General features: G+C 36.9%; 1 protein-coding gene across 1 annotated transcript in view; it reads right to left on the bottom strand.

The window, feature by feature from the left end:
• Positions 1-12308, bottom strand: part of SLC13A1 (solute carrier family 13 member 1) — a 78428-nt gene extending 66120 nt beyond the window's left edge. Inside the window, exon 1 of the mRNA XM_074193807.1 lies at positions 12158-12308. Within this exon, the coding sequence (XP_074049908.1) occupies positions 12158-12256 (99 nt within the window). The 5' untranslated portion in view covers positions 12257-12308. The remainder of the gene's footprint in view (positions 1-12157) is intronic.
• Between the last annotated feature and the right edge of the window lie 302 nt (positions 12309-12610).

Here is a 12610-nt window from a genome sequence, read left to right as displayed (position 1 = left end):
TTTTGGAGGTTGAATAAGAAGTGGGACAGCTAGGTGGCACAGTGGAAAGGATACCTGCTCTGGAGTCAGGAGGACCTGAGTTCAAATTTGACCTTAGATACTTAATAATTGCCTGTGTGACCATGAGCAAATCACTTAATGCCTATGGTACAAAAACAAACAAAAAAAGTTGAATAAGAAGTAGCAAGAGTCAAATTGATGCCAGGGAGAGAATGAAGATAATAGAGGAAAACAAAAGGAGATATAGGATAAAAAACACAAGTGGAAATGTTGGCCTTAGCTAGAAGGATCACCTTTTGAGAAACTAGAACTAAAGAGACCACAAGGAATGAGGAGAGGGTTTTCTAAGGTATGGATTAAGGGAGAAGAAACAGTTTATTATTGACGAATTCTATTTTTATCAGTAAACTAAAAGGTGAGGTCTTCTGCTGAGAGAGAAGAGAGAAGAAGAAGGTAGCAGGAATCACCTTAGGACAATGGAGAGAGTTTGAAATCATTGCCCTGGAGATTATGATGGAACATCAACTAGGAAAAAATAAAAAAGTTTGTTGCATAACGGTGAGGGCCCAGTTGACATTAGATAATAAATCTACATAAATCTTGATTTTCACCAGGATCATCAAAGAGTATGGAAAGTAATGGAGAAAGCAGATAGAAGGGGAACTCAGGGTTGGGATTAGCTTGAAATGACAAGTCACAAGAGTATTCAAAGTAATTGCTGGTATATGTTTAGAATGGTTAATGCTAGAATCAATATTTCTAAGAGCAAAGCCAGAGCATATGGGTGTAAATTATTTTGTTCTTTAGGAGCATTTCTGCACATTAAGGTATGATTGGTCATCTCCCAAACCTGTGCTTGGAAGAATGGATCTAAACCCCCCCCCAGCAATTCAGCCAAGGGGGAAAATATGTTGAAACAAAGGCTAAAAATCTTGTACAAAAAACAACTGAGGCGGAGCCAAGATGGTGACATGAAGGGATCAAGTCTTAGGAGCTCTCTGATAAAAACTCATAAACTAAGGACTCTAAATAAACTTTCAAGAGACAGAACCCACAAAGGGACCCAGTGAGGCAGTTCTCCTACTCAAGGTAACCTGGAAAAAGAGCAGAAAGGCTCTGCTCCCCAGTCCGGAGGGGCGGCCTGCGAAAGGGGTGGCCCACCAGAGCCAAAGAACTTCAGCCTCCCAGAGGCAGCCCCAGGGCACTAGGAGCCTTAGCTCACAGCAGCGGGGGAGTCTCCTGAGCTGCACCCCGGGGAGCACCGGCACAAAGTGGGGGAACAGCAAGGGACCTCTGCCAGAGCAAGCACGTGGAGCCCAGCCCTCAGGGCACACAGCCTGCAGCCTGGTCTTTCCACAGTCTAGACCCAGAAACAGAAGCAGGTGGAGCCTGTAGCAAGGAGCCCCCAGGGCATGAGCCCATTGAGCTGAGGGAGGGGAGTGAAGAGAGACTGCAGAGCTTTGTCCTCTGCCTCTGGAACAGGACTCTGGGGCTCTGACCACATTCAGATCCTGATCCCAGTCTAGGCCCGCCCCCATAGAACAGCAGGGCACCCCCTACCTCAGCCCTGTGGCAGAGGGGGGCACTTACGGTCATTCACAGACCAGGAGTGAGGACAGAACCTCACATACTGAGACCCTTGTGGGAGTGTCCCAAAAGCTTAGGAAGCACCCCCAAAAAACAGGCTTAGGCTGGGAAAATGAACAAGCAAAGAAACAAGAGGAAGACCATTGAGAAATATTTTGCAAATGAGCCCAAGAAGGATCAAAATACTCAGTCTGAAGATGACGAAGCACAAGCTCCTGCATCTAAAGACTCCAAGAAAAACAGAAATTGGGCTCAGGCTATGATAGAGCTCAAAAAAGACTTTGAAAATCAAATGAGGGAGTTAGAAGAAAAACTGGGAAAAGAAAGGAGAGAGATGCAGGAAAACCATGAAAATGAAGTCAGCAGCCTAGTCAAGGAAATCCAAAAAAATGCTGAAGAAAATAGCATGCTAAAAAACAGTTTAGGTTAAATGGATAAAACAGTTCAAAAAGTTATTGAGGAGAAGAATGCTTTAAAAAGCAAAAGTGGCCAGATGGAAAAAGAAATAAGAAAACTCTCTGAGGAGAATAAATCCTTCAGACAAAGAATAGAATTCAGGGAGATTGATGAATTTACCAGAAATCAGGAATCAATACTTCAAAACCAAAAAAATGAAATATTAGAAGAAAATGTGAAATATCTCATTGAAAAAACAACTGATATGGAAAACAGACTTAGGAAAGATAATTTGAAAATTATTAGAATACCTGAAAGTCATGATCAGGAAAAGAGACTTGACATCATTTTCAAAGAATTACTACAGGAAAATTGCCGATATTCTAGAAGCAGAGGGCAAAATAAAAATGGAGAGAATCTACCGATTCCCCCCCCCCGAGAAAGAGATCCCAAAAAAACCAACCCCCAGGAATATTATAGCCAAGTTCCAGAACTCCCAAGTCAAAGAGAAAATATTACAAGCAGCCAAAAGGACACAGTTCAAATATCATGGAGCTGCAGTTAGGATCACACAGGACTTAGCAGCAACTACATTGGAAGCTCGTAGGGCTTGGAATACAATATACCGGAAGGCAAAAGAGCTAAGAATGCAGCCAAGAATGAACTACCCAGCAAGGCTGAATGTCCTCTTCCAGGGAAAAAGATGGACTTTCAATGAACCAGGGGAATTTCAAAGGTTCCTTTTGGAATGGCCAGAGCTGAACAGAAGGTTTGATCTTCAGATACAGGACTCAGGTGAAGCATGGAGATTGGAGGAGGGGGGGAAATATGAGGGACTTAATGAGGATGAACTGCATGTACAGAAAAATGATACTGATAATATTCATATGAACCATCTCAGTTAATAGAGCAGGTAGAGAGAGCTTTCATAGTTGAAGCACAGGAGAAAGCTGAAGTCGAAGATAAAATATGGTGTAAAAATGGAGTCAATAAGAAAAAAAAGGGAAATGGAATGGGAGAAAGAAAAAGGAGGGGGGAATAGTCCAAGCTATTTCACATAATAAGATTTTTTTTTATTACAATGAGCTATTGCAATGATATGGAAGGGGGAGGCAAGGGGGAATGAGGGAACCTTTGCTCTCATCAGAGATGGCTAGGAGAGGAAACAGCAAATATACTCAATGAGGTATAGACAACTGGAGTAAGAAGGAGGGGGTAGCAGGGGGAAGGGGTGGGGATGTGAATAAAGGAGGAGAGGATGGACCATGGGGAGAGAGTGGTCAGATATAACACATTTTCTTTTTTTACTTCTTGCAAGGGGCTGGGATTGGATGGCCTCCCCAGGACCATAGGGCCAGGTGGATTCTGGGCCTAAGGGGTGGTATGGGGGCTCAGGGCTTCTTGGCCCCAGGACCAGGGATCTCTCTGCTGCACCACTCAGTGACCCTACAGCAGAGTCAGAGTGAAAGGAGAGAGAAAATATAGTACATGGTAGTGGAGAAATAAGAAAGGAGGGAGTTGCGATTGGCAATGGCAGCATTGGAAAAATATGGAAATAACTTTTGTGATGGACTTATAAAGAATGTGATCCACTCACAACAGAGTTGATGGTGTTGGAACAAAGACTGAAACAAATTTTTTGTTATTATTATTATTTGGGAGAGGGTGCAGGACAAGTGGGGCTGGGTGGCCTGCCTGGGGTGACATAGCAGGGTGATCATTGGGTGTCTGGATTCGGACCCAGGTGCTCCTGGCTCAAGGGCCAATGCTCTGTCTGCCACCCAGCCACCCCTACTATTATTACTATTTTATTGCATTTTGGGTCTTTTTTTTTCTTCTTTTTGGTTTTTGCAGGGCAGTGGGGATCGGGTGGCTTGCATGTCACATGGCTGGGTGATTTTTTGGGTTTACGAGGCTGGATATGGACTCGGGTGCTCATGGCTCCAGGGCTGGTTCTTTGTCCATTGCACCACCTGGCCATACGTACAATTATTACTATTATTTTTTTAATTTTAATTTTTTTTCTCCCCCTTTACTTTTTTGCCCAAGCAAGTCTATCTATAGTCATGGGGGGAGGGGTATTTTGTTTACTTGTAAACAAGTATATTTTATTAATGTAAAGAAAAACATTTGTACAAAATGAGAATTAAAAAAAATAAATTTAAAAAAACTGATTTTTGAGCTTTCAAACTCAGTTGTTAATGCCATCTAGCTTTAATCCCTTTGATTCTTGATGCCTCCCAGTCTTCTTTCCTTCTTACTATGCCTATGTTGGGTATCTTCTTCAGCACTTTCCATTTCCTGATGAATGAAAAAATCTTATATCCTTATGTGCAAGGAAAAGATGTTATCTTAATTCCTAGTTCAACCAATTTTCAAGTCATATCCAACTTCATGACCCCATATGGGGTTTTCTTAGCATAAAGATTACTAGATTAGTCTTTCATTTCCTTCTTCAGTTTATGGATAAGGAACTGAGGCAAATAATATGTTCTGGATCACACGGTTATTAAGTGCCTAAGGCCAGATTTGAACTCAGAAAGGGAATTTTCCTAACTTCAGAATTGGTGCTCTATCCACTGTACCACTTAGCTGTGCCTAAGTAAATTTTTGTTGTTATTGAGTTGTTTCGGTTGTATCCAACTTTTCCTAACCTTATTTGGGGATTTTTTGGCAAAGATACTGGAGAGGTTTGATATTTCTTTCTCCAGCCCATTTTATAGATGAGGAGTTGAGGTATGCAAATTAATCTTCCTGATTCCAAGTCCAATGCTCTAATCCACTGTACCAATTTGCTGCCCATAACATATCACCCTGTAACAAATTAGTTGGATGTTCTAAGTTTGTTTTCCCTCTTTCTTCTTCCCTTCTTAAAACCCTCAAGAAGTTCAAAACAGGTCTGCATTTACAGTATGTGGGCAGAAAGGAGAAAATGGGAGGAAAAGGCTGTTAATTATTTTCTATTACATTTTATATATCCTACATGCTTCATTCAAATTTGTCTGCAAATCATCTCCCCTTTAAGACTGTAGGTTCCTTGAGGGTAGGGTCTATCTTTGTTCCTCTTTTTGTATCTTCAGTCCTTAGTTGAACACATAGCAGGTGCTTCATAAATTTTTAGTGATTGAGTAATACAAGTAGGGGAGAACTGAGAGGAAAACAACAACTCTTTCTTAAGTTGCTAATTATTCTGCATGCATGAAAAGGCTAGTCAGTCATCTGACATCCTGGAAAAAGTACTGGATTTGACTTCAAGACATTTCTATTTTGTGGTTAACTAGCTGTGTGACTTTATTAATTTTTCTGGCTTTTCTTCCTCACCTGGAAAATTAGAGGCTTATACTAGATAATCTCTAAAGTCTTTCCCAGTAATAACATCCAGGAAAAGATACTTCAGGAAGTCTCAGTCTTTCAGTTTAGCAGAATTTTATTTTTTCAGAATTTTATTTCATTCATTCTCCTATTTAGCAAATATTTATTTTCTTTCCTTCATACTTCTCCATTGCAATTGAATAAAAAAATAAAACACGAATATAGATTATTTATAAATGAGAAACAGAGAAGAAAATGAATATAAAAAAATTTTAACCTTACTTTTCAGTTGTACTGTAAAGACCTTTAGCTTTGGACTGTCTTTTTCTGTTTTTTTCTGTTTGTTGTAGTTGTTGAGATTTCAAACAATACGTATAATTCAAAGAGTTGTGACATAAGAGGTAGAGAGTTGGGCCTGGGGTCAGAAAGATCTGGTAGCAAGTCTTGGTTCTGACAGGTACTAGATATATCACTACTTAACCTTACTACCCCAAGTAATTTTCAAAGGTTTAAAATTGCGAATTAGGTGACCATGCAGCAGGGGTGGGAGTTAGATCACTGGATGAAATCATGAACTGGATTTAAAAAAAAAAAAACAGAAACATTTATATTTCCTATAAATTTCTTGATTTTGCTTGAAAAAACAGTTATACACGTAATATTCTCTGAATAGCTGGGAGTAAGGGTTCTTAGACCAAGAATTTTTTAAAAATTGATATCTTTACTTCTATATAATTGGTTTCTTTTGTGATCCTATGTAGTTGAAGAATTAAAAAAAAAAACTGAGAAAAGACCCACAGGTTTCATCAGATTGCCAAAGGTGTCTAACACACACACACACACACACACACACACACACACACACACAGAATTAGCAGCAAGGCCTACCTGACTTGCCTCAACTCTTGGGAAGCCTACTGACATTTTTCAGTTTAAGAGTAGATGACAAGATTTCTGCTACCTCACTTCACCTTTTAACAGTGTTAAAATTCTAATAGTACCAAAAGGATTCATGATATCAGCAGGTTCTGGGGCTAACTATAAGCAAAACAGTGAAGTGGGTGAATTTTTTCCTCACGGTATATCCCTCATGACCATTTCAATCACCAAATCCTCTCCAGTTAATGTCTTGTGTTCCCTTAACAGACTTTTATTGTGTTTGTCTCTCAGCTACCATATGTCCCCTCCTACATGCATTAAAAACTTAGCCAATCCTAATAATATACACCTCTCCCCCAAGACAACAAATGAGAATAAGTCTTTTCCTTCCAAGTGATTATGATTTGCTAATCTAATAAACTAATCCATATTGCCACACTAATGGGAGAGGAACAGAGAAGAGTTCTGGGGGCTTTCTTCCTTTTTAAGTAGTGAATATGCTTCATAATAATTGTATATCATTGCTAATATTCCAACTTTTATCTCTAAAGGAATTACAAACATATTTTCTTTTCTGTAGGAAGAAAAGGTGACACTAAGGAAGCTATGTGGAGAAAACAACTTGGGCAATATTCATCAAATTGGATGGTATTATCATTCTCCTAATTAATAAATTCAGGTCCATCTCTACAGGACAAGTTCATCTCCCTTAGAGACTAAAAATCATTTTGTCTAAGCTACTTGACCTATTTAGGTTCCACGGCAGAACCTGAAGACAATAAATTTGACCTTAACTACAGTTGAGCCTGTATAAGCTATTTCTATTAAGAGTAAAGTATTTCAAGTTGATCATTAACAAGGAAGAGCTTGCATAACTGTTCCAAAGAAGGGTGAATCTTGATGACATCTTTTTTTCTGATCCTAAATACAGAACAACATAATTTAGTGGAAAGAACTTTGGAGTTGAAGCAGAAAACTTGAATTTGAATCCTGTACCACTACTTACTACATATGCAATCTTAGAGTGGCCATATCAACTCTCTGTATTACTTTCCTCATCTTTAACATGGGAGCAGCTAAGTGGTAAAGATAAAGCTCTGACTTTGGAGTCAGGAGGAGCTGAGTTCAAATTTGGCCTCAGGCACTTACTAGGTGTAAGTGTCTGGACAATCATTTTACCTTGTTTGTCTTAGTTTCCTCATCCTCATCTATAAAATGAGTTGAAGAAGTTGGAAAATCACTCCAATATCTTTGTCAAGAAAACCCCAAGCAAAGTAATGAAGAGTTAGACATAACTGAAGCTATTCAACATCTTTAAAATGAGATAATTGGACTAATTATTAGTAAGGTCCCTTACAACTAAAAAAAACTGATAATCCCCTCTGAAAGATAAGAAATCTTGAAATATTAAGTGACTAACCTCCTGCTCTTTCTTCGGAGGTGAAAGACTATGGCTATAGAATATTACATAGATTGTCAGGCATTGTTGATGTGCTGATTGGTTTTGCTAAACTGAATTTTTTAAAATCAAGAATAGCTTGTTCGGTCAGGAGAGGAAGAGAAGCAGTCATAAATGAAGGTGATATAAAAGCCTAATATCTCAGTATAAATAATCTCAACATGGCTAAAAAATCCAGAGATTTTCTCATACTTATTCCTGACTGTGATCATTAGGATGGGGCTATTTCAGTATGTTTTTACAACAGCAACACTAACAGCTGAAAAGTAGAAAAATTAGCAAACCAACTGATTATTTAGTCTTCATAAATTTATTTCATGGTTCTCTCTCTCTCTCTCTCTCTCTCTCTCTCTCTCTCTCTCTCTCTCTCTCTCTCTCTCCCCCCCCCCCCCAGCTCCCTTTTCTTCTCCTCTCCTTCCTCTCCCTCTCTCATAATAAACTGGAAGGAAAAGATGTTTGAATTAGTATCTATGGATCTAAATTGACTCTCAGAAAATATCTAATTCCACTTGTACACGACCAGGAATCCCTTTAAAACATCACTCCAGCCTCAGTTGGAAAGCCACAGGTGGAGGAAGCCCTCTCTCTCTCTCTCTCTACCTTGAGGGCATTTCATCACATTTCGGACCGTTCTAATCATTAGGATTAACCTTAATTTAAGCCTAAATATGCTTTCATAATTTCCAGCCAATGAGCCTAATTCTGCTCAGCTGAGGTTCAGTTCCCAGTTCAGGACAATTTGGGTTATCAAAAGAGCCTTAAGAGTTGTCTAGTTTGAGTTCACTGAAGTTTATATTAACTTAATCTGCAACTACTTGAATGACATATTTTCAATTTTACATTCTTCCTCCTTTTTCAGACTAAGGCTCTCTTTATTAAAAAAAGAAAATACACTAAAAAGTACACTCTTTTCAAAAATTGCACTGCTTTCTTTGTAAATCTCTGTAAGACAATATTCTTTGAGTTTAATTACTGACTGATTGAATGATTAAATATGCATTTAAAAGTAACCAAAAATGAAATTACTGTATTGTATAAAGAAAAAGCCTTTCATTACCATTAATTGAGTGCTAACAAATGGCTTGATTGGAAGGGAAGGCAAAAGTAAAACATTTCATCAAATGCCACCTGATTTCATATATTCACTTTCCACAAGGGTCATGTGCATTATTGCCAAGGCTCCACAGAAAAAAACAATTGTATGCCATGTACCAATTACACATTTTCTAAGGAAATAATTTAGCTTTAAAACAGTGCTTTTATTTACTTGTCTTCTTTTTAAAAGAGTTTGGATCAAGTATCTTCCCAAGACTAAAAAGAGCAATCAATTTTTCAGATATTTCTTTGTCAAAGGTTTCAAGAAACTGAATGGGGTCTAAGAGACAGTTTTACTTTGTCACAACTAGTTTTAGCTCTTGTTTATGTGTTTCAATACAAAAATATTGAAACAGTTAAAAACAGGGAAGTATGGAGATAGCCTATTTTTTTCTTTAAAACTTTTTTTTACAGGGGCAGCTAGGTGGTGCAATGGAAAGAGTACTGGTCCTGGAGTCAGGAAGACCAGAGTTCAAATCTAGATTCAGACACTTAATAATTACCTAGCTGTGTGACCTTGGGCAAATCATTTAAACTCATTGCCTTGCCAAAAAAAATCCTTTTTAAATTAATAAGTATTTATTTTCTCTTACTCCAAAAAACTTGAAACACAAAACCTCTTAAGTATATCAAAAGAAAGGTGAAGAAAAAAATTGTGAAGGTGACCAAGCAGTTCCAGATTTCATACTATAAAACAGTAATCAGCAAGATGATTTGATACTGGTTAAAAGGTATCCTAATATCTCATTTAATCCCCCCAACTGAATGATAATGGAGTATTTGCTATGTTCATATGCTATGTGAAGAACAGAGAAGTTGCAATTCACCTTTAAGCTTTATAAACATTTTCCTCAAAAGTGTAATAGTGCTTCAAATTCAATAGACACAAAGACTCCAGTTGCTGGTGGTTAAATTTGACAAAATTTCTTGGAAAAAATCAAAATCAAACTGGCAGAAAATAGGCTTAGACTAACAACCCATACCATATATCAAGATAAACTCCACTGGACATTAAAAGGTCATATCATGAACAAACAAGATAAATAAGGAAGAAATTACCTCTTTTATCTATGATCAAAAGATAAGTTCATAACCAAAAAAGGAAGAGAGATTCAGAGAAGACAAAATGGACAATTTTGTTCACAAAATTTTTAAAAGTTTTTTTTAAATAAATGAAAGAAATGCAAAAATTAAAAAGGAAATAGTTAACCAAAGAGGGGAAAAATCTTTTTAGTATTTCTCTAATGAAACTCTGAATTCCAAAACATATAATAAACTTGTTCAAATTTTTAAGAATATTTAGGAATATCCCAACTGATAAATGGGCAATAGGAATCTCTCAGACTAGAATTCTCCTTTCATGAAAAAATTCCAAACCTAAAAGACTATCTTATTTACTTTCAAAAATAAGAATAAAATAAAATCCATGATTCTTTCACAGCTGCTTGTGACTATAATCCCCTAATGGATTCATAAAGAAATTCATTATGTGGTAGACAATCCCTTGGTAAATAACCTTTCCAAGTAGAATTACTTAGGTTTTCATAATTGTCTTTGATTTTCAAAATCTTTTTCAGCTTGAGAACAGTCATCTGATTGAGTTCAGAGAGGCCTATTCCCTCTTTCTCCCCACCCCTTGATAAGCCAATTAGTACTAAATTATTTTGACCATTGCAAATCATTCAAAGGTGTGATTAACATTGGTTAATAAGATCACATAAGGCCAGAACTTAACTAACTTAACTTCATTTTTACAAGTAAACAACTGCACACACATACATATATATACAGAGACTTAGCTAATGTCACATAAATATTAAGTAACTGAATCAGAATATGAACTCAGGTTCTAGGATTTTAGGAGGCAGCCAGTGGCTCAGTGAATAGAGCACTGGACCTGGAGTCAGGAAAACTTGAGTTCAAATCCAACCTGAGACAAGTCCTAGCTGTGTCTCCCTGGCCAAGTCACTTGACATTTATCCTTCACTCTCCAGGAGGACCATGACATCAGAGAGGTGATGCCATGACAAGTACATGAATTGGATTTGAGTCACCTCACTTTGTCCTCCAGAGTAATCTGGGTTCAGTGGGCAGATATCTAATCAGAATAATGAGATGACCCTGAATATGAAGTAATCAAGGTTAAGTGACTTGCCCAAGGTCACACAGCTAGTTAGTTTTGAGTGTCTGAGGCTGGATTGGAATTCCTGTCCTACCATCTAGCTGCCCCAAGGAGTCACTTAACCTGATTGCTTAACAAAATAGATCCACTGGATAATAAAATAGCAAATCACTTCAGTATTTTTCCCAAGAAAATGGGATTGAATAAAAACAATCTATGACTCCAAAACTCATGCCTCTTCCATCATACCACACTAAGAAATGCCCACATTAATAACACCATAGATTTTATTTACAATATCTCTCTTTTTGAATGAAACAATGTTTTATGTTTATTTTTTCATTGAAAGGGAATTCTACTTCAAAACCTCATTTTTATTTTTGCATGTTTGAGAAAGAAAACGAGAACTAAGTTGCATCAGGACAACTCAAGATTGCCTCAGGTCTGTTGCTTTTATATTTTTCTGCATCATTTTAATTATTCTTTTTATTCTCAAATAATTACACTTAAAAATAAAATACTTAAGCAAAATGCCCTATGCATTGGAGTGATATCTAACAATGAGGATATGGTATTATAATTAATTTACTTTTAAATAAGGAATAACACTACATTTTCCAAAGCAATTTCACTTCTGATATCTCATTTACTCCCCCCAAGTGAATAATAAGAATACTTGCTGTGTCCATTTGATAGATGAAGAACAGAGAACAATTCACATTTAAACTTTATAAGTACTTTCCTGACAATAGCCTGTGAAATAGCATAATTACTATTACCTCCATTTTACAGATTAAGAAATAGAGGCTCAGATATGGAATAATTTGACTGTGGTCTCATAGCAAATAAGCATATATATATGTATATGTATATGTATATGTATATGTATATGTATATGTATATGTATATGTATATGTATATGTATATGTATATATGAACTCCAAAGCAGGTCATTTCCCTTGAAATGCAGGAGATAGTCTGATTTAAAGATATTTCCTAGAAGTCATCTTCTCAATTCATCCCTTCTTTTAGCTTATTGTCTCATTTTTTCCCCTGTTTTCCCTAAATTTCAAAGAAGAAAAAATTTTGATTAAACATTCCAATTAGTTGAGCTGCTATTAATCAAAATTGTCTTATCAGCTAAGAAGCAAAAATGGATAAAGCACAATGATTCGAGTAAAGCTTGACTTGAAATACCACAATTTCAGCCCTTTCAAATTTAAACCAAGGAGATCATGCAACGAAAACACACAGCAATTGAAACTAGTCAAGAAATTCATCAGAACCTTTTCTCAACATTCACTTACTTTGGTTTGGATTACTAAAGGCAATGGCAATAAAAGCAGCAGGGTAAGGATGATGAGGATAAGCCTACGATAAACCGAGATGATGTCGAGAAGCTTCATTACTGTGAGCAAAGATCTCCAATTTCTCTTATGAACTGTCTAAAAAAAATGACAGCAGACATTAAATAACCAACTTGGATTAATATTTCTCTAGTCTATCATCCTGAGTCATTGCAACACTGTGGCCAACATTAGTTAACATTAAATCTGATTTTTTTATTGCTTTATAGTGCCTCTATTAATATGCAGAGAAAAACAAACAGTGTTATAATGAAAACAAAGAATTGTCAGAATGAATAGTGACTATTAAAGGTCTTTAAGGAAAGATAAGATTTTCTTTTTACTGCTTTCCCTCCCCCAACTCCAGTGTAAAAATATTTTGACATTAACTGGAAAGCAGTCTTTTTACTAACC

Source organism: Macrotis lagotis, chromosome 7, assembly GCF_037893015.1.
Source record: "Macrotis lagotis isolate mMagLag1 chromosome 7, bilby.v1.9.chrom.fasta, whole genome shotgun sequence".
NCBI lineage: Eukaryota > Metazoa > Chordata > Mammalia > Peramelemorphia > Peramelidae > Macrotis > Macrotis lagotis.
Note: the sequence above shows the minus strand (reverse complement) of the source record. Positions and strands in the feature narration are given on the sequence as shown.